This window comes from Sylvia atricapilla, chromosome 2 (genome assembly GCF_009819655.1).
Source record: "Sylvia atricapilla isolate bSylAtr1 chromosome 2, bSylAtr1.pri, whole genome shotgun sequence".
Lineage (NCBI taxonomy): Eukaryota > Metazoa > Chordata > Aves > Passeriformes > Sylviidae > Sylvia > Sylvia atricapilla.
Window position 1 is genome coordinate 82,354,191 of NC_089141.1, and position 20,505 is coordinate 82,374,695.

The window sequence follows — 20,505 nt, forward strand, 5'->3', positions numbered from 1 at the left end:
GGATTTTTCCCTAATATCTAATCTAAAACATTCCTTCTGTCACTTCGGTAACATTCTCTCCTGCCCTGTTACTACATAAATAGTCTTGCCCCATTTTCCCTGTAAGTTTCCTTCAGGTCCGGGAAGAATGCGCTTAGGTCACCCCGAAGCTTTCTCTTTTGCAGGCTGAAATAAACACAAACTGTTTGCCGTCAGGGAGACAGACATTTCACTGGGCCAGCAAAGGGAACGGTTAATGAATCGATTTAATCCAGGTCACTCACTCTTAGCACATGCTTTACTCAAACTGCTTTAATCTCCTACAGAGTAAATGGATAAACACAGTTAGACCAGTGTTTGTCCTCAGCATGTGCAAGGGGTCTTTGAAGAAGTCCTAACAAGCGTCAGGCTCACAGGGTTCTTTGAATTCTTCATGACTATCTCTGGGTATGCTTTACACAGCTGCCTTGTAACATTAGGTCTGAACAACCCACACTGCCAAAACACCTGTGGTAGCTCCACATGGAAGATGCAGCTCTGCCTTCTTAAACTCAACACAGTTTTCTCACATCCCTTAGTGATAGCAGTTCCTATCTTTTTAGTCTTCTCAGGATTTGTGTTGACATTATCCCAGTCTGCACAAGCAGCTACTTTCATTTTTGCTACACCTGGAAACAAAACCAATCTTGGTGCTCCCTTGTAGGCTACCCATAACAAAGCCACTCCTCATAGTGTTACCCATTTTGTTTTATCTCAAAAATGGTCCCTCTGTCACAAAAATTAAAATTTCTACACCACTCAAAGCACATGGATAAATGTTAGGCTGATTTTATTCTCTAAGGTAACATTCTCCAACATAAGACTAATCTAGTACTCTTGACATGAATTTTCCACTTACAAAATAGAGTTATATGCGTGTGTGTATAAAAATATACTTTAAGATAAAAAAGCTGTTAAGCAATTTACAATCATTAGCTGACACAGTAGGACACTGGCTTTTCTGTGTTTTACCAAAAGATACCAAAACTGTGAAGTCTTTGAAAAAGTTAACAGCTGGTGAAAATGGTTTCTCCAAAGGATTAAAAAATTAAAACCTGTACCACCTAAACCAGTACAGTATAAACAGAAGCATCTAAGTGCTGATAGCTAGGTTCAAAGTTTAAAGGCACTAAAGAACTTCATGTGCCTGTGATCATGCCAAATGCTGATAATGTGTACGTGCACATATTCCTGAGGTAAGAGTAATGTCCAAAGCAACTCAATTTAGTCTTCCCTTTCCACTCGTGTCTCCCTCTGCTCTCCTCCCTTCAAAAACACCTCTCAACCAAGCTAAAACAATAATGAATAAATACCTGAAAACATTAACTGGACTCCACTAAGCGTTTTAGATGCTTCTGGAACTTCAGTTGTTTTGTTAATCCCCTCTCTTGTGTTTTTTTCAGCTGCTCGTTCTGCTTAACATACATCTGTTCAAAGTACGAATTCAAGTGCTTTCAATTTGGCACATTAAATATTTATTTCAAAGCCAAGGGTTATGCTCAGAAATGGAAAATACTCAAACTATCTCAGAGTAATTTACAACAGTATTTCAGTATTACAAACAGCACAGTATTTCAGGCTTGTTTGCTGAGTATCTGGCAAGATCTCCAAGCATGAGAATGGTGGTAACCTGCCTAATTTAACCCATTCTCATGGGGCAATCCAGATGCACAAAGCATCCTTGTGACCAAGGAATTTCATGAGAGTGGTCAATGTAGGTCCTTTTGCATGGCTATGGACAGGATTTTTTTAGGGCTTAGTATCCACTGTGTGTATAAACATCTTGTAACGTTTAAAAGGCCAAAGAGCAAAAATACACCCGTATAACCTCATGAAGCTCTAACAGGGTCTCTGGTGACCACTTCCATGCTGTGTTTTGTGAAGACAGCTGTGAGTCTACTTGTATGATATATGCAGTGTCACAAGGAATTTAAGAGACACTGCTTAAGACTTAAATTTGTAGAACAAACCTCACAAAAATCAACAGGATTTTTTTTTTACACAATGCAATTTTTGTTTATAATGTTCTTCCAATATGAACCGCATTGCTGAGATAAATATATGAACTGTGTTGCTGAGGTAAATATGCTTAGGACTGATTATGTCCCAGACTTCCAACAATACCAGTGATGTAAATGACACATTTGCCTTTACCACAATGCTGCTGCCTTAGAGGCCTAGTTCCTGAGAGGCACAAGACAAGAACAGATAGCTGAATTTTCTTGCTAACAACATACAGCCTCCTTATCCTACCTACTTAAAAATCAGAGATGCCGCAGAAGTGAAAGCCTTTCAAGGTTTCTGGTCTGTCTTGTATATTGCATTAATATTATCAGTATCTTTATAAATAAAATTGCAATAAAAAAATCCATACCCATCTTTTCCACCGCATACATTTAATATTACTGAGGACCTAGTTTCCTTTTTTAAAGATAACTTTGAATTTTGACTAGCAGTAATATCAATGCATCCCCTAAAACACAAATGCATAGAATGAAGCAGTTCTTAATCATAAATCCTACCATTAAAAAACCCCAGCAAACCAAAATCTAAGACACACACATACACAGACACTCTAAGTTATGTATTTGCCAGTACTAGATATGAGGGGCTAGGAATTTCAGGTGAAGGATGAGATGGGCAGTGACACTAATTTTCCAAGCAATTCTTTCTACAGAGAGCTATTATGAGAGACAGTAAATTAGACTAGTGACACAGACTTTTTTACAGCTGTTGTCACTCGATGCACACCCAACTGTGCAGCAGTAAATCTTGAAATAGAAGCTCTAGCAAGTAACCAGTGTACAGCAGTGCAGGAACAGAGCACGTGTTCACCCTGAATAGAGTTTGAAGTGACTCAAGCAAACATTTCTGCCAGAGGAGTCTTCATTCTACCTGTGAGCAAACTTCAGTCCAGTGAAGACATTAAGACTACAGCCTGCTGGTAGATACCAGTATAGGGTAACAGAGCCCTTTGTAGCCAACTGATCTGTACTCATGCAGGAACCTGCTATTCTGACTAAAAGCAAGGCTGCTCTTTTATGAAAGGGTAATGGAAATAGTTTAGGCTTATGAACTGGAATTAGCCTGTAAAGAAGTGTGTGGGAAACTTGATTCCCCCTGACCCCCTTTGCTAAAAATGAGTCACAAAAACAAGCATTGAGCTAGAAATAAATCATTTATTTTAAAACAATACAGGTTATTAAATAGATTAGTTATCAGAAAACTTAATAAATAGCCTCTTATAATTTACACAAGGCAAATACAACATGCCTATAACTATTTTTTAAAAAGCAAAGAGAGTAAGCTTGACTTGTAAGCCATTAACAAATCTATATATACATTATTTGGAAGCTAATAAAATAAACTGTTTTTACGTAATCTGTAGTAACTATATTGCAAGAGCATTGAAGCAACCAAACCTGACATTGTATTTTTGTTGCCAACTACCTTTTCCCTATATCCCATTACAACTACTTTTTACATTCTAGGGAAAAAAAAGAAATTAAAAAAAAAAAAAGAGAGAAAGTGCCACAGTTTTAAAAAAAATAGTTAAAAATACCCCTTTTGTGTAATATTTTCCACTCTACAGAGCAACCGTCTGGGGAGGGATGTGGACATGGAAGGACCCAACACAACTGCAAACAATAAAGAAACCCCAAACTTAAGTGCAGCTTTTAAAAAGAAATTTCTTAATCTGTAACATTTCAACATTGCTGTCTGGTACACTTGGGCACTAGTAATGATAACTGTTGACAACATTGGTGCCTAACACAGTACACATGAAAATTCTGCCTTCTGTGAGCCCACAGATAGCACCAAAGGATTATTACAAAGATAACAGGTAACAGATAAACATTTGATAATGCTTGATTTAACAGTAAAACATCAGCAGTTACACCGTCTCAAGACAACTGGGGAATATCTGTAGAATCCTTGATGTCTTATATTTTTGAAACAAGAATGGAGGAGTGCAATTTCCCATTTAAAGCACCCCCTATTTATTAACTCTGAATTTCTTCAAATACAAATCCTGTATGTTTTTTAAATTAAATGAAAGCTAAACCTCACTTTCTAGAGTTTCAGTAACTTAATCCAGTGTTTCGATTTTTCAGTGCTAGTTGCTTCAGAAAAATACGTATGTTCCAATATAAATCAGTATTATTAATAGGAAGCCTCACTTGTCAAACTGTGATATGACAGATTCTTATTAATGTTAGTTGCAGCTCACTAATAAATAGGCTCTATTTACACATACAGAGTCCTGGAAAGTCAATACAACAGATAACTTGTTTAGATATCTTTTTTTACAGAAGTATTTAAGGTGTAACAAATGTGGTTTTTTGGTTGTATCAAAAAGGTTTCTATTCTCCTACTGAACATTTGAGGGATTTTTGTGTTTGACACCTAATAGAGATCATCGTGACTGACAAATGCAAATCCTCCATACACTGAAGGGATAATGATAAAAGACCTATTCTCAAGTGAGTACCAAGTAAATATGTTTGACAAGTGTAATAGAAGTCAGACATACACAGTGAAGTGCCTTTCATATGGATTTGAACGTAATTCAAATGCATTCCACCACTGTGATGAGTCCACTTTTTGTAGGTGTAGCCTCTCCCACTGCTACTTTGCAATCAGAACTGAAGTCACCTGGCTTGCAGCTATCAATGCATACAACACAATGAGAATGTGAAAAGGGCAGACCCATGAGGGATGCCAGAGCTCAGGAGACAACTTATGCACATTTGCTCCCTGAGATGATGGAACTCAGTCTTATCCAAAGTGCTTATTTGTCAAAGGGGGGGGGGGGAAGGGGGAACAGCTAAAATTCAATTTCAACAGTGCCTCCTTTTAAATCAGAAAAGCAATGGGACTAAAAAAGGTAGGACACCTAGAAAGAGGAGAGCGTGGGATGGAGGGGGAAAGAATCATATCAACAGTGACAACAGAAAATGCTAATACATTTCTAAAATTAGAACTGAACCAGATCCAGGTACAGCAGAACTTGAAAGAACATTGCTACACACTGAACAAAGTAGCAAAAATAAAACTTTCAGTTACTTAGCATTCCAGAAGTAAAAGGCTGCAGATACAAATGATGTGCAAGGCCACAAGAATTTCTTTCACCTTATGTGCTGGCTTTTGACATCTTTGTTTTAAACATCAAGGTCAATTAGGCATTTCTAGAAAGCTCATCACAGACGAGGAGCAGCTGGGAAGAGAAGAAAACTATGCTGACATTTATCAGTGGTTAAAATGGTCAGAGGACCACAGAACACGGTTGCTACTTTATTCTTCCTCTGCATAGTGAGCACTTACCAAGTAAACTTTGTGTGGTGCAGGAAATGTCAAGGTTTAGACAGGGCAATCAAGTTATTTTGAATCTAATATTTACTAAGGATTTGCATATGCATCTAACATACTAGGACAGGCACTTTATAATAATTAAGAATTAATTTTAAAACCAACCAAGACAAACAAATATGGCCAAAAGAGGAATAGCATGAGACTACATTTCCATTCTGACTTAAGGATTTTCATAGAGATTAAAGGCTAATACAAAATCAACATACAACCCATGAACTCTGAAGCTGAATTCTGAAAAGACAATTTGACTGCTTTAGAAAACATTGTTTTAAAAAGTAGGTTAGTACAGATCTCATAACCTATGTGCAATTCCAAATTCAATAGAAAAAAAAAAAAAAAAGGCAGTTAATATGACAAAATGTGTTTGCTGAGAACCAAGATACCATCTTCCAATAATGGACAGAGGCTAGTTTAACCAGATTTCATAGCCCAATTGCTCTCATCTACAATTCTCAAACTTTCTAAAACCTTGAACGATATTTGAAAATCTGGGAAGATGGTCTTTTCTCTGCTAGTGCTACTCTATTGCATTAAGATACCCAGTTACTGTGTGCTAACCTATAAAAACGCACATTTCTGCCAACTCAGAGCCATTCCCCTGCAATACAGAGTTTTAAAATAAGCTTGCAAATAACATAGTAGGGCTCTTACTCCCTCAGAACAGTTCCTTCAGAAAGCTAAATCTTTTGTATTCACTTTTGCCATTATTGCTGTCATTAGTAGGGTGTACAGCATTCATTTTAAATGAAAATGGAGGCTGAGTTTTAAGGAAACCTCAATTCAGGTCAACAAAAAACAGCACAAGAGCAGACAGTATTACTCACCACTAATCAACGTCCATGCTCCTGTCAGGCAGCTACAAAGCTACATTCATGATTTCTTGGTAAAGTGTTGTGAATTTTCTCAAATACTGCCTCATAATCCCATGGGGATTTTCTGTTTTCTCGGGAAATGTTCTGATCTAGAGATGTTGAGTTCCACTGTACTCTTCCATTTTTGTACTTACATGGAAACAAACATTCATTGCTTTTCAAGTTTCCGGCTTTTTGACTTATCATGTTTCTGCTACCAAATATAAGTAAAATATGAAGTAAACTATTTAATTCCTTATCAATATTCTCTAAATGGTTTAAACTAAGCTGTTCAGAGTCATCCCCATTGTAGCTTAAGCTACTGCTTGTCAAAATATTACATCTGAACCATTCACACAAGTCTCTGAATTACTGATCTGAAGGTATGTCCCCGTCAGTTACTTAAAATTAATCTCTCTGAATGCTTTAGTTTTTTCAGTCTTTTACCTTCTTTTCCCACATTACAAGACCATCAGATCATCTTTTTTGAGCTATGAGAAATCTCATGCTCTTCTCTGTCTTAATTTCTTTTTTTTTTTTTTGTGGTCCCTATTTATTAGCTGTTTCACAAAATGGTCTCCTGCATTTAGTCACTACACGAAAATAAAGGTATGCTGGACTGATTTCAACACTCCTCTTCCCATTAGGACTATGAGTTTTTCAGAAGCTGTCAAGGCATCCAGGGGTTTCAGTTCAGGTTTGTAAATTCTTCCAAAGAGATATGGTCCTTTTAGATGCTTTATGCGTTTAGAATTTGAATATAGTCCAATACTGTAGACAGTGAAATTGAATTATTAAGCCGGTATAGGCTATCTGAAACAAATACATTCATGATTATGCAGGCTTTTTGATTGCAAAGGCACTGAAACAGTTCTGAGCTGCTTACAAATAAGCCACCATGTAGGCAATGAGTCTGTGCATCATTTCCACATCCTTCACAGTCTTTCTACCTGCTCCCAATTAAAAACTCTCAGATGAATGCAGTATGTCTTAACGTATGTAAGTTACAAAGAAAAATGCATACCTGGACACTACCATGAACTGATAAGTAATTAGTGAAAGATATTTAAGGGTCCATTGCTCTGTATAAAGAATTCAATTTAAAACTCCCTCGTGTCTTCACCGCAAGGCAAGCAAAGTTTCCAAGACAGTCATTAAAAAGAACAAATCTGGAGTCCATGATCCAACCAACATTTGTCTAAGAATCCATAGCCTTGATGGTGAAGACATTGCTATACTGAGATTCACAAATCGCTCCACTTACTTTTCCCCCTTATTTTAAGGTATACATCACTTATGATGAAAGGTATCAGATTGAGTGCATTAGAAACTGATGTCCTCTGCCCACAGAAATGGTACCTCAGAAGACACAATACAAGCTTTCACACAGGTCTCTCAGAATATTCACAGAGCTTTTCTGATGGGCTACCTTTTACAGTGAGGAAATACATCGGTCTCTACGCTGACTCAATCAGTAGTTCCAATTAAGTTCATTTATTGTGTTGACTGGGTTATATGGACAGCTGTTCTTTGAAACTGGATGGAGGCGTCCAATTCATTTCACATAGGCCACCAAATTGTCACAGGATAGTTACCAACCCAAATCCTATTTGAAACAGTGACCTAGAAATGAACAGCTCTGCGTCCTTCCCTGAGCCATCCAGTTTCCCCTCAAAAATATTTTAATCTGTCTTCATGTTAGGTTTGTTTAAATCTCCAATATTGAAGTTGAATTCCTTGAAGACTTGTATAAGAACAATTCCAATAGATACTGTGGTGAATCCACAAGCCATGCCCAAAAAATCTACGACTCCTACATTACTCCATTCCCTGAAAAGGATGGCTGAAGCCAGCAGGACTAGAGTGGTAAACACAACATAGTAGATGGCACCAAATACGGAGGAGTCAAAACACTCCAGTGCCTTATTGATGTATCTGAACTGAATGATAATGCTACATCCTAATACTGCCAGAAGTACCAGACAGAGGTACAGAGCCCTTTGACTTGATGGGTTATTGTGAAAGATATCTTGTGCAGCCAGCCCAATGCCTTTTGTGCTAGGAACAGTGAAACTGCCCAACAGAGAGCAAATACTGATGTAAACCATAATATTAGTAGGTCCATGAGCTGGAGCTATCCAGAAGATAAGCAGGAGAAGCATTAGCAGCACTACGCAGAGATAACCCACGAAAACTGGAAAACAAAAAGAAAACAAGAAAATATCAAGAGAAGAACTCTCGGTCTTCTAAAAGTTTTAGCAGGCAAATCATGTCCTAGCAGTGACTTTCAGGTATACATCACAATTAAGATTTGTTATTCAAGATAGATCCAAATCACTGAGCATCCAGAAATATTGGCATCCATGACTAATGATATTGTCATTTTCTTGGGGAAAACAAATAACCATGTAGAAAATTACACACTGTGGCACATTTGAGATGGCTTTTTTAACCTTACTCTCTTTTCCATTAGGACTATAGTCCTTGAAGTCTCCTATATCAGACAGAAGGATAACACTTCATTCCTAAACAGGTGATTAAGGTACAGTGTGTAGATCCAGCAAAGAGCTGAAACATAAAGTTAGATCCCACTAGGGTGAGCACATGAGTAGGGACAGTTAGAAAAAATATGAGGCCTTATTACTTACATTATACCATCAGTACACATGTAAGATCAGTGAAAGACAATTCATGTTTTAGAGTTTTAAAAAAATATATAGCCAATGCACTTTGTTCATATTTAAATGGTAAATTGAGACCAAGGTATTTGTTTTCTTTTCTTTGTTTGCAGATTTTTTGAATAGCTGATGTTATTAGGTTTGAGTTTCTCTCACTTAAAGCAAATACATGAAAAACAATAGTTGACAGTTTAGCTCTTAAGCAAGAAAAATAAAAATGGGGCTGGAACATATTAATACCAGAATGAACTCCTCCAGCTGGTGAGAAAGAACAGGCATTTCAGCATATGTCTCAACAGCCTATTTCTACATACCTTTATTGTGCAAAGAAATCTGGGAACATAACTGGTATTTAGTATAAACTTCTAATTAAAAAAACATGGAGAAATAAAGGAGAGAAGAAAGACAGTATTTTTTTGTTTGTTTTGTATAAAACAACTTAAATTGAGATCCTATATTTATACTTTTCATCTTTAAATAGCAAGATAGAGTTTTTCATAATGTTGTAAAATCACCAATTCAGCTGGCCAGTGTTCTGAGCTAGCTGTGCAGGATAATGTTTTTGAAAGTATCCATGTTTTCCTTTCTGCATGTAGGTCCCAATAAATATGACAAGTTCTAAGAAGAGCAGGGCATAATTTTCCTACACAAAACCTGTACTGGTTTGCCTCCGTCAGGTCATAATTTCTTCGTAAGTCAATTTCCCCATCTGGTAGAAATGCTAAGCCTCTTCCTCAAGCGTGCTCCTGCTCAGCCTCAGAAAACCATTATGAATTAATGAAAAAACAAACTACCTGGATTTGTAAGCTTCTCTTCAAGCTCAGCCTGAGTTGTTACACTCTCGGACTTTGGGGAATGGATAATGAGAACAACAGACCCAGCACAGCTCAGCAAACATCCCAGCTTGCCTAGAATGTTCAGTTTCTCTTTCAGTAGGTAAGAAGCTAAGATGGACCTTTGAAAAGAGGAAGAAAAACAGAAGTTTGACTACATCCGGTTAATAATGTTCTAATAGTGCTGTGCCATACCAATTTCTCTTTTAAAGGAATACTATAAAACGTTGATGAATTCTTAAAATGTATTTCTGACTTATATGAGGAAAGATTCATCCATTTGCAGCTTTACTCAATCCTTGACATCTCACCTTAGGGAAAAAACCCAAAACAACACAACAAAACAAGACATAAACTGCAACAAAACTCCTAGCCACAACACCCCAGAAAACAAAATCACATCACTCTCTCAAACCTGCCTCCCCCAAACAACCAAAACCCCCAAAACCAACATCTGATCTCTGAGGCAGACATCTACTCATAACCATTTAGGTGAGCTCTCACAAAGCCCCATTTTATAGGTGCTAAGCAGTCATAAGATAAGTGACCTTTGGTTACAAAGATCCCAGGGCTCAGCTCAGACACAGGTAGCTGACCAAAGTTAACAAAAATATGTGGCCTAGGATAAAACAATAGGTGGTACTTAGAGCACCATCAACGTGTTTCATAGTGATAGAACTAAAGACAGACATGAAGCAATCCCACTACACTCTGAAGCAGATGACCAGTGCAACAGAAAAATCTCAAGGCACTGCACAGCTATGTTTTCTAAGAGTTGTCCTTTTTCACTGCAGTGATTCCACAACTGTAGTTCATCTATTTACAAAACATTAATTACATACTAAACTCCTTAAATTCACTGTCTTTTCTGTGCCTCCCACAAACACAACTTCTAAGAAGCTGGGGGCATGCATATACAAGGAACTCCCTTGAGTTTTCCTCCTTGGAAAGAGGCCAGATCCAATGAAATGAAATCAGCATCAATAAACACATGAGGACTTTGGATAGCAGGGTAGAGAAAGACTGTGAGAGAAAAGGAAAGATTTACATAGTACGGGGAATGTGAACAAGAGAATAGGCAGAAAAGTCCAGAACAACCACAGAAAAGGGAGAAAAAAAAATTAATCTGTTCCAAATCATAGTGAGAAGTAAAAGGAGAAGATACTCAGGAAAATCCTTCTTCACCACTGCCTTCCCCCAGCCCAGCTTTCCTAGGGAAAACGGGAATAAGTGCCATTACAGCACACCATGTACAGCCGTAAGTCCGATGTTTCTCAGTGGACCTCCAGTGAGCACTGAGTCCATCTTAAATTTTATTAAGTAGTAATGATATCCAGATAAGAACAAGAAAAGCAAACTCTTACCCAAATGGAACGCCAAGAGCTCCCAAGGGCGTCACTAGCACAGTTGGGACTGCAGTGTAGGCCAAGAAATTCCCTATTTGACCCAGTGCCACTGTCAAGAGAACCAGAAATAAGCCTTTAAACCCCTTTGTAAAAATAAGTAATCAAAACTTGCCCAACACTGTTTGGGAAAGACTGACCTTACTGGAAAACAGATGTTATAATTTGCTTAGTTCTGTTAATTTTGCACATAAACAAGATGGCTGGAATTTTTCTATGGTTTTGTATTTGTTAATGCAGGATTTATATTTGCCACACAAGAGTATCCAAGCAGGCACAGTAAATAATCTCATTTTTAACTTCTCTTAGTTAATTATAAATAAGACTCTGTATGACTTAGAAACACTCATGGATTATAATCTCAGTATTACACTCAAATATTTGTATGGGGAGGGATGAAAGTACATATAATCCATAGTTTCATCTTTAGAACATGCATTCAAGTAAAACAAATGTACTTGACTATAGTTCCTAACAGCAGTGTTACTTTTTGGGGAGGAAATAAAGACAATGCTGAGGAATCTTCTACTGAAACACTAAGTACATGCATAAGGGTTCTTCAATACACTACATCAACTTTTCCTAACACTATGTAACATCCAAAGTCATTCCTGACAAGTGTAAAAAGAACATGCCTGACAAGCCACAGTAACAGCCTCAACCTTATTTTTAATTTCCTCCAGTAAAAGCAAATTCCAAGATACACCACAGTATTGCACATCCCCCCTGTGAGAACAGTTCATGTGTTCAAGTTTTCAGTTAAAAAATAAAAGCTGGATAGTTTTGCAAGTGCTGGCAAGTTTATAATAGGTCAACACACTTGCATAGTTACTGGGTCTGTGATAACTGGCAAGAAGCTTAAGATTGAGCACCAATTACATACAGCTCAAATTTCCAGTTGCTGTTAAAAGTCATTATCAGCATTTAAAAACATTTCAAGAATCCAAGATGTCTTTATGCTCAGGCTGGCACTGCCTTCAACTATCAAATATCATTACTATCATCGAATTCTTTACATCTGCAAAGCACTCTGCAAGCATTAATTAATTTACCAATTCAGCTCTCATTATCAGTAGAGCTGAAGACCTGTGTAACCTACAGGAAATACGAAGGAGACAAACAAGCTTGCAAAACTGCAGAGTTTGGAAAAATACACTAATTAAATTCACTGAGGATTTCTCTGTGTGCAGGAGTGAGAGAAAAATTGATGAGCAGCATTTCTAAGGCACATGAGACAGTGGTGGTGTCTCTGTCCTGGGAGCAGAGTAACTCGGTTATCAGCCTCAGGTTGTTTGGAGATCTGTGTGGCAACTCTGGCATTATCTTCAAGGCATCTGAAGGCACTGGGGCAGATCTTGGATGGAGAATGGTCCACAGCTGGCACTCTGCATTTCTGCAGATTACATACATACATTTCCAAATTACTCTGACAAAAGATTGTTTGTCTGGAGGTCAGGTGTCTCAACTTTCTGTTCAAAGAACTCTTAACAGATGGCACCAACATCAATCCATGAAGTAGATCTCTGAAGCTTCAGCCAAACAGAACATATTGTAAGGCAACTGAACTTCACTGGAGGTTTTCCCTATCACCGTGGTGTAGTACTAACAGTCCCTTACCCCCACAAATGACAGACCAGGAACTACTTAACACCAATTAAAAAAAGAATCTCAGTAACTGTTACCATCTACCTGATGATGAGGACCTTTGCTGCCGACCTATCCAGTCCTCTCTGAACAGAAATTCCTCATCAGACACATCAGTGCTGTAAATCAAGACCTGACTTCATTCTTGAAGGCACACCAAGCTTTTAATATGATAAACAGGTACCAGTACTCTCAAAATTACTGCAAGACAAAATTTGATGCACACTGGCATGTCTGCATTAGCAAGGAGACCAGGAGTAGACCTGTACAGCAAAAGATATCTATTCTAGGCATGTCAGGGGATTTATTTCAGACTAACTTCAGCTTCCTCCCACTAACTTAAAGTCTATTTGCAGCTCACATGCATTAAGTATGTTCCTAGAATTCATCTTCCAACCTAGTTTCATTTTAAAGACCAGGTCAGGAGCTCCAGCTCTGCTATGAAATGTGAAATACAGCCCAATCCGTGGTGACAAACAGGAGATGCACTTCACAAGTGTACTCCCCATCTGTAATACAACATTAATGCAGATGTTTTCACTGTAAGAACCAGCTGCATCTATGCTGCTATCAAAACCTGCACTGAAACTAATTAATTAGCCAATTAATTAGTTTAATGCTCATTGAAATACCTGTACACATGCTGCAATCATTCTTTTGACTACAGAGAAAGGAAAAGTCCCTTAGCAGATTCTGCAGCCCTTCCTTTGAAGTCTTCAGTAATCCAGTGGATCCCAGGGCCCACAAACGGCTGGGCAGCATTATGCTGAGTCAGCATGCCAACACAGAAACACTTATTCACCATCTGAACAAATACCATGAGAACAAGTTGATAGAGTTTATGTGGATTTTGTTAGTCATCCAAACTCCAAATTCTCTGCTTGAGAAAATGATGTCAGCTGTTATCATTTCACCCAGATAACTGGGGGTATTGCTAATTCCACAAATAACACCTTTCCCCAAACTGCACCTTTCTCTGCATCCCATAGGTGCCTACCTGGCCCTTGCTATTGCTTTTTGTGACTGTGCTGCCATTCTGAGTCTATAATATCCACAAGCAATTCTTCTTGCTCAGTTCCTTGGTAAAGCTACTGAGGTTTTGTTTTGAAATACCTGCATCTAGCTACTGGAAAAAAAGCCAACTGATGCCATTCCCTTCAGCTGTTTTGCCTTCATTCAATTCAGTCAGCTCTTTTAAGCATGAAATTGTTTTCTCTGATTCATCAAGATAAGTCCTGTAATAAAACCTCCCTTTTTTTAACTCCTTCTGCTTAGAGATTATAGATAGGAGCCTCAAGAATGATCAATGGCGCACAGATTTATTTCTACTTAGGTAGTAGTGATCCTGTCAGGGGAGGAAGCTGTCAAAGAACTACTTAAACTCAGGTTCAATCAACTGAGGACTTTTCTTCTGAAGCTCTGTTGGCTTCTACACTTGCTGTGAACTTTGTCCTTCAATGAGATCTATCGGTTTTTATTCCTTTTGCATTCCTTTTTAAGACAACAAAACCAAAAATCAGAGACCTTTCTGCCACAAAACCAGGGGCATAACTGGACTCATATACTTCTCAGAAACAGCATCAGAACTTTCCAAATAAGTCACAAAAGGCTGGATTAGAGTCTAAAAGTGGGGTATGATTCTAAGCTTGTGGGTGGAACTAGGGGTGATGTGTAAGAGGAGAAAGCTAGTCGCTCCCCAAGCTCCAGATTCACATCAGAGAATGAACTTGGTGTTAGCAGAGTTACAAAGATATTAAGGGTAAAATTACACTGATCTCATAACAGCACCACAAAAGGCTTTGCATTGATCTTGCAGATTAAAAGCAAAACTGAAACTGTATCTGGTGAACTAGAAATCAAAAGAGTTTTCTTTTTTTTTAATTGAGTCTGGTTAAATGCTTTCTGATCTAAAGCATAACATGCGCTCAATGAGCCCTTTTGTGCAGAGCGATAATTTTTAATTCAGCTTTGACTTTTATTAAGAACTGAGCTGGCCAGTGTAATACAGAGACACAAACCATGCAGGAACCCAGAGTCAGAGCAGTGTGTGGCTGCCAAGGGCTGCAAGTACCAAATGGTTTGGAAATGTGGAAAGACGTCTGACTCACATTTGTCCCAGCTCTTTGCCTTTGCAAACACCACCAGGCATGGTAGCCATAGTAAGAGTTTACTAAAAGTGGGATATTTCTAGGGATGGGAATTTCATGACAAGGGAGTGTGAGATTCAAGATAAAACCCCAGATTTCCTGATGTCTCCTATCACCATGCAAACAAAGCTCTCTCTCTAAAAAAAAAAACTTAAAAAAAAAAAAAAAAAAAAAAATTAAAACTTTGTAAGATACTTACTTGCAATAGTGCCTGACCACCATACTATATCAGTTAAGTACGAAGTACCTGGAAGTATAGGAAAATGTATTAGAAAAATATGAAAGCAATATTGGAACAATGAAAGACAACAGTCTCAGTTATTAAGGACCTTCATCTTAAACCCATTCTTCAAAGCAACTGAATGTGAGATTAAAAAAAAAAAAAAAAAAACAATTTTGGATTTGGCTTATGGTTCCAAGTAAGACCTTCTTAAGACAATGTGTTAGTCAGAAGTTCTGGTTTCCAGTTTGAAGTACCTATGTGACACACATGCAGTACTGCGTAGAAAAGCATCCAAAATGTCACCAAATGCTTCTGAAGGTGACATTTAAACATACAAATTAGAACCACTTCTAGGAGAACTGTAAACCTATAGAAACAGAACATGATTTGGGTCAGTTAGTTTGTTAATACAACCTCAGTGAAATTGATCAGAAAAATTGTATCTGAGAAATTGTTTTGTCACACAGTTTTGGCAGGACCATAGCGTCACCCAATCCTCCTGCATTCAAGTATTGGAAAATGCCACAACCGAAACCTCTGAATTCCTGACATAGTGCCCTGTTTTAGAGAGGAGTAAAAACTCTGCATTGTCCTTAGTGCATCCCAAATTGGAGGATGATTATTTTCACTGTAAAATCATAAGCTCTCGCCTTGGGATGTGCACAGGTGGTGCCTGTGCACCACAGAAGTTCTGCTGCTGTAGAACATCAAGGCTCATGACCACTCTCTAAAGCATGGCCTTCTCTGAGCACAGCCTTGGCATCAAGTCACAGTCCTCTGTTTTGCTCCTCTTTCTAGCAATACAGTTCTGCATTCATTTGGGAAGATGCCCTCTCAAAAGCTGCTGGAGTAGTAGGCAATATTATACCTACTCTGAAATCCCAAATGGAAGAAAAATACTAACTCGGTGATGACAAAAAGTCACCACTAACTCTGGAGACATATTAAGTATTAAGCACTTGGAAATCACACTATACAATTGAAAAGAGATGAAATATGACTAATGAAAATGGCCAGCTTTAGAGTGGGCGTCGTAATTTTTAGCCTTTTGTTATTGCGTATAAAATAAAAACACTGTTGGGGGCAGAAATTATAGAAAATATTGACTCAAGTAAGGTAAGTTCGCAAAATATTTGTCACCCACTGCTGTTTCTAACTAGACAAGAATTGCTAATTACATCAGTACTATATTATTGCTTCAAGAGAGAAGACAGTAGAGACTTGAAGTGCCTCCTTGTTAATTATACAACACCTACTGAAGGCAATGGAAAAAAGACATCATTTGACACTGGCCATCTCAGACTCACAGCTCTAACTACTAGATTCAAGGCAGAACCCTACTGCTTCATAACACAAAATAGAAACCTGGGATATTTTTCTGGATGCCTCCTCATTGAGCATGCCAATAGAAAGAACTATAAAATGCTCAGCAAGATGCACAGACACCAGTAACATCTTCAGAACAGGAAGTTCTACAGCTGCTAGCACTGAGAAAGCAGGCACACGCCCATCACTCACTTAACCCAGGGCTCCACTGAAAGCTTTTCAAGAGTAGGTACACTCAAAATGGAAACTTCCTCCAGCCGCCTTGGCATGCAAAATTATTTTTCTCTTGTGTTTTCTCATTGTTTCCCCCCACAAAAAAAGTTTTGTATTTATGATACAAACGTGATCTCACTGTGGACAATCAAAATGGGTTACAGCCATGTTGGAGGAAGACTATGCCTGCAAAACCAAAGTTTGTCTGATGCCCTTAAATGTAAGGTCATTGCAGAAAAAGAAGAAAAAAACCAAAAAAACCCCCATAAAACCCCTCAAAAAAACCACCAAAAAACCAACCCCCCCTCCCCAAAACCCAACCCAATAAACCCCAAAACTTTTTACATCAAATTGCCAGGTTGCAGTAACATAGTTCCAAGCTTGCTTTGCTTCACTGCATTCACCCTGAACATGATAGATGCAGCAGGCAATGGAAATGGAAGACAAAAATATATATAATATTTATTTGTATATTATTTGTATGTGTACATATATGTACATATTTACAAATGTGCAATGTATACAGAGAAAATACCTTGTCCTGGAACTAAAAAGGATTTTTCATAGAAAAGAGTTCCTGGAACTTATGGACACATGCTCATACACAGACATCATCAGCTACAAAAGCAAATGGCTATTGACCACTGTAATACAATTCAAAGGCATCATGCTTTGATTGTATTTACAGTCTTCCTCTTACATGAAAGCATGATACTAAAACCAAATTAATACATTTTTTAAACTGCATTTTCCTATATTCAAAGCATGAAAATACAACTAGCAAATGCTGTTCAGCTGCATATTTTGTAGAGCTCCAATTTCAAAATAAAATACAGAAGATCTTCACACTTGTAAATTTACAGCTTTGTTTTGGCTAAACTGTCTAGACAGCACAGTCAGTTCTTGAATATGTTCACCTCAGGAAATAATAACGAGGCATGGGATTTCAATATGAAAAATATAATAAATAAATTATTTCATGTTACTGATCTGTCTCTTCTCAAGAAGTGGAACCCACCATGTGACTGATACAACTTTGTGTCTGTGGAAGAGCTGGAGTAAACAAGCTACAGGATGCGCTGGTGCTGCTCATGGCAAGACAGTATCTAAGCCACAGAAACTGGTGGTAAAGTCGCACAAGTACATGAAAAAGAAGGGCCTGTGTATGGACAGGAGTGCACGCAACACACAAGTCCCCAGTGCTGTATTACAGCGCGACAGACCAGCGCGCTGACCGTACATCAGGAAGCTGTTGCTGATGCGCAGTTAACAACCCCTCGCTGCCCTCCACCGCGGATTCATCCTGACTGACCCCCACCTGCCTCTCCGCTCAGTTATCACCTCCCCTGCGCCCCGGGCAGCCACGGACCTCTCTCTGATGTCAAACACGCTTAGGGTGACAAACTGAAGCCCGCACCGGGGTCCAGACGCCGGGAAGGCGTCCCCCGCGCCAGGCGACACGGCCAAGCCCCGACACGGGCTGTGACAGCCGAGGGTGGCCCTTCTCCTCGCCCCGCAGGGCGGGCCCCCCGCCTCCCGCCCTTCGCTCCGGGCCGGCGGCCGCCGCAGCGCGGGGCAGGGCTGCGGGGCGAGGGAGGGAGCGGGCCCGGGGCGGGGGAGCCGTCCCGCACGGCGCCGGGACCCCGCACAGCCGGCAGCTGACCGGCGTGGGGAGAGAGGCCGGGCAGCCCCGGGAGGGGCGCTCCCACCCGCCGCCACCGCAGCGCCGGGCCCCTACCTCTCCCGCGGGCCCGCACGATCCCCTTCTTCTGCAGGACGAAGGTGGAGCCGTTCACCAGGCTGGAGACCACGGCCACGCTCAAGCCCAGCGACACGGCGGCGGGGCCGGGGCTCTGCGCTGCCCCCTCGCCCGCTGCCGCACCGACCGCCATCCGCATGGCCCCGCCGAGAGCTGCAGGCGCGGCGGCTGCCCGGGCCCAGCGCTCCCGGCAGCGGCTCTGCGCCGGGACCCGCCCTGCGCTGCGCTGCGCCGGGGGCGGCTCCGGGCGGGGAGCGGCGGCACCGCGGCTCCTGGCGCCCGTCCCGCGCGGGGACGGCGGCGGCGTGACGTCACGGCCCGGCCCCGCGGCCCCGCGCCGCCCCCTCCGCCGGCACCCCGATACCCGGCACACCGCATCCCGCACCCGGCACCCCGGTACCCGGCACCCCGCACCCCCGCATCCCGGCATCCCGCACCCCGATACCCGGCACACCGCACCCCCGCATCCCGGCATCCCGCACCCCGCACCCGGCACCCCGATACCCGGCACACCGCACCCCCGCATCCCGGCACACCGCACCCCCGCATCCCGGCATCCCGCACCCCGATACCCGGCACACCGCACCCCCGCATCCCGGCGTCCCGCACCCTGCACCCGGCACACTGCACCCCCGCATCCCGGCACCCCGGCACCCCGGCATCCCGCACCCCGATACGCGGCACCCGGCACACCGCATCCCGGCATCCCGCACCCCGATACCCGGCACCCCGGCACCCGGCACCCCCGCATCCCGGCATCCCGCACCCCGATACCCGGCACCCCGGCACCCGGCACCCCCGCATCCCGGCATCCCGCACCCCGATACCCGGCATCCCGCCCCCCCCACCCGGCACCCCGATACCCGGCACACCGCATCTCGGCACCCCGGCATCCCGCACCCCGATACCCGGCACCCTGGCACACCGCACCCCCGCATCCCGGCACCTCGTACCCCGGCACCCCGCACCCAGCACCCCGATACCCCGCACTCCGGCACCCGGCATCTCGGCACCCAGCACCCCGCACCCGGCTGCCGCTGCTGGCGGGGGTCCCCGGCGTGTGGAGACACCGGGCAGAAGCTCGGAGCTGCGATCGTCCATGGGCAGGGGGTGCGGGGCGATGTGTAGGGGGATGCGGAGACCAGGGGGATGTGGAAAAATATACCCAGGGATGTGGAAGAAGAGGGAGATGACAGCAGGGCAAAAGGATGCGGAAAGACAGAGGGATGCGAGAGGACGTGCAGAGGGATGTTCTGCAGGGCGGACGAGTCTCTCCGGGCCAGTGTTTCTTGGTGTGGGAGCAGTGCGTCTTTCCAGCTCTCTCGCTTTCCTGTGGGCTTGCTAAAATCCACGTCGCTCCCCGCTCCGCCCGAAAGCGTGAGATGTTGTGACGGCAGGACCAGGCCGGGGTCGAGGCTGCCATTACAGGCGCCGGGTCAATGTGAGGGGCAGAGCGGGGCAGTCAGCCAGGCACTGGGAAAGCTGGGCCTCTGCCAGCAGGCATGCACATTGCCGAAAACTGGGGGATCCATAATCACTCCTCCAGTAAATCCAAAAACCCGCTTTTATTTCCAAGAAAATGTTCACTCTCTTCTAATCACACAGAGCAAGGTCAGATGCCCACATTTATGAACCTCCTCTCTCAGCTATTATACAGCATCTTCCAGCTTCTGGCAGGGTAGAACATGAGCCATCCTGCCATTGCAGGGCAGGGCTGGAGATCCCTCTGGTACCAATACAGCTGGGCCATCACAGGGCCACATGTCTCTCTTTGAGAGAACTCAGTCTCTCAAAGATAAAGTGCTGACCTGAAAGTAATTTTCCTTGCTCAGCAGAAATATTTCGTATCAGGTATCTCACTGCAGTTCTTACCATTTCCAGATATATGATGAAATAAATCAATCCGTAATGGATTCCTGTGGCAACATCTGTCTAAGGAAATGAGTTGTGGTATTTTGGCTTAATATAAATGAAAGTCGACATTTTTGTAATTTTTAACAATTGGGCAGGGCTCTTAACATACATTTTGGTATTCCC

General features: G+C 41.7%; 1 protein-coding gene across 2 annotated transcripts; it reads right to left on the reverse strand.

The window, feature by feature from the left end:
* Positions 1 to 3,177: 3,177 nt before the first annotated feature.
* NIPA1 (NIPA magnesium transporter 1) lies at positions 3,178 to 18,678 on the reverse strand. Of its 2 annotated transcripts, XM_066313574.1 has the most exons (5): positions 18,448 to 18,678; positions 15,147 to 15,194; positions 11,118 to 11,208; positions 9,715 to 9,875; positions 3,178 to 8,436 (listed from the first exon to the last, which is right to left on the reverse strand). In XM_066313574.1, the coding sequence occupies exons 1-5, from the start codon at positions 18,605 to 18,607 to the stop codon at positions 7,925 to 7,927; spliced, it is 972 nt and encodes a 323-aa protein (XP_066169671.1). In that variant the 5' UTR covers positions 18,608 to 18,678; the 3' UTR covers positions 3,178 to 7,924. The 2 variants fall into 2 exon arrangements, with proteins under 2 accessions (XP_066169671.1, XP_066169672.1); XM_066313575.1 differs by lacking the exons at positions 15,147 to 15,194; positions 18,448 to 18,678 and adding an exon at positions 13,433 to 13,507.
* Between the last annotated feature and the right edge of the window lie 1,827 nt (positions 18,679 to 20,505).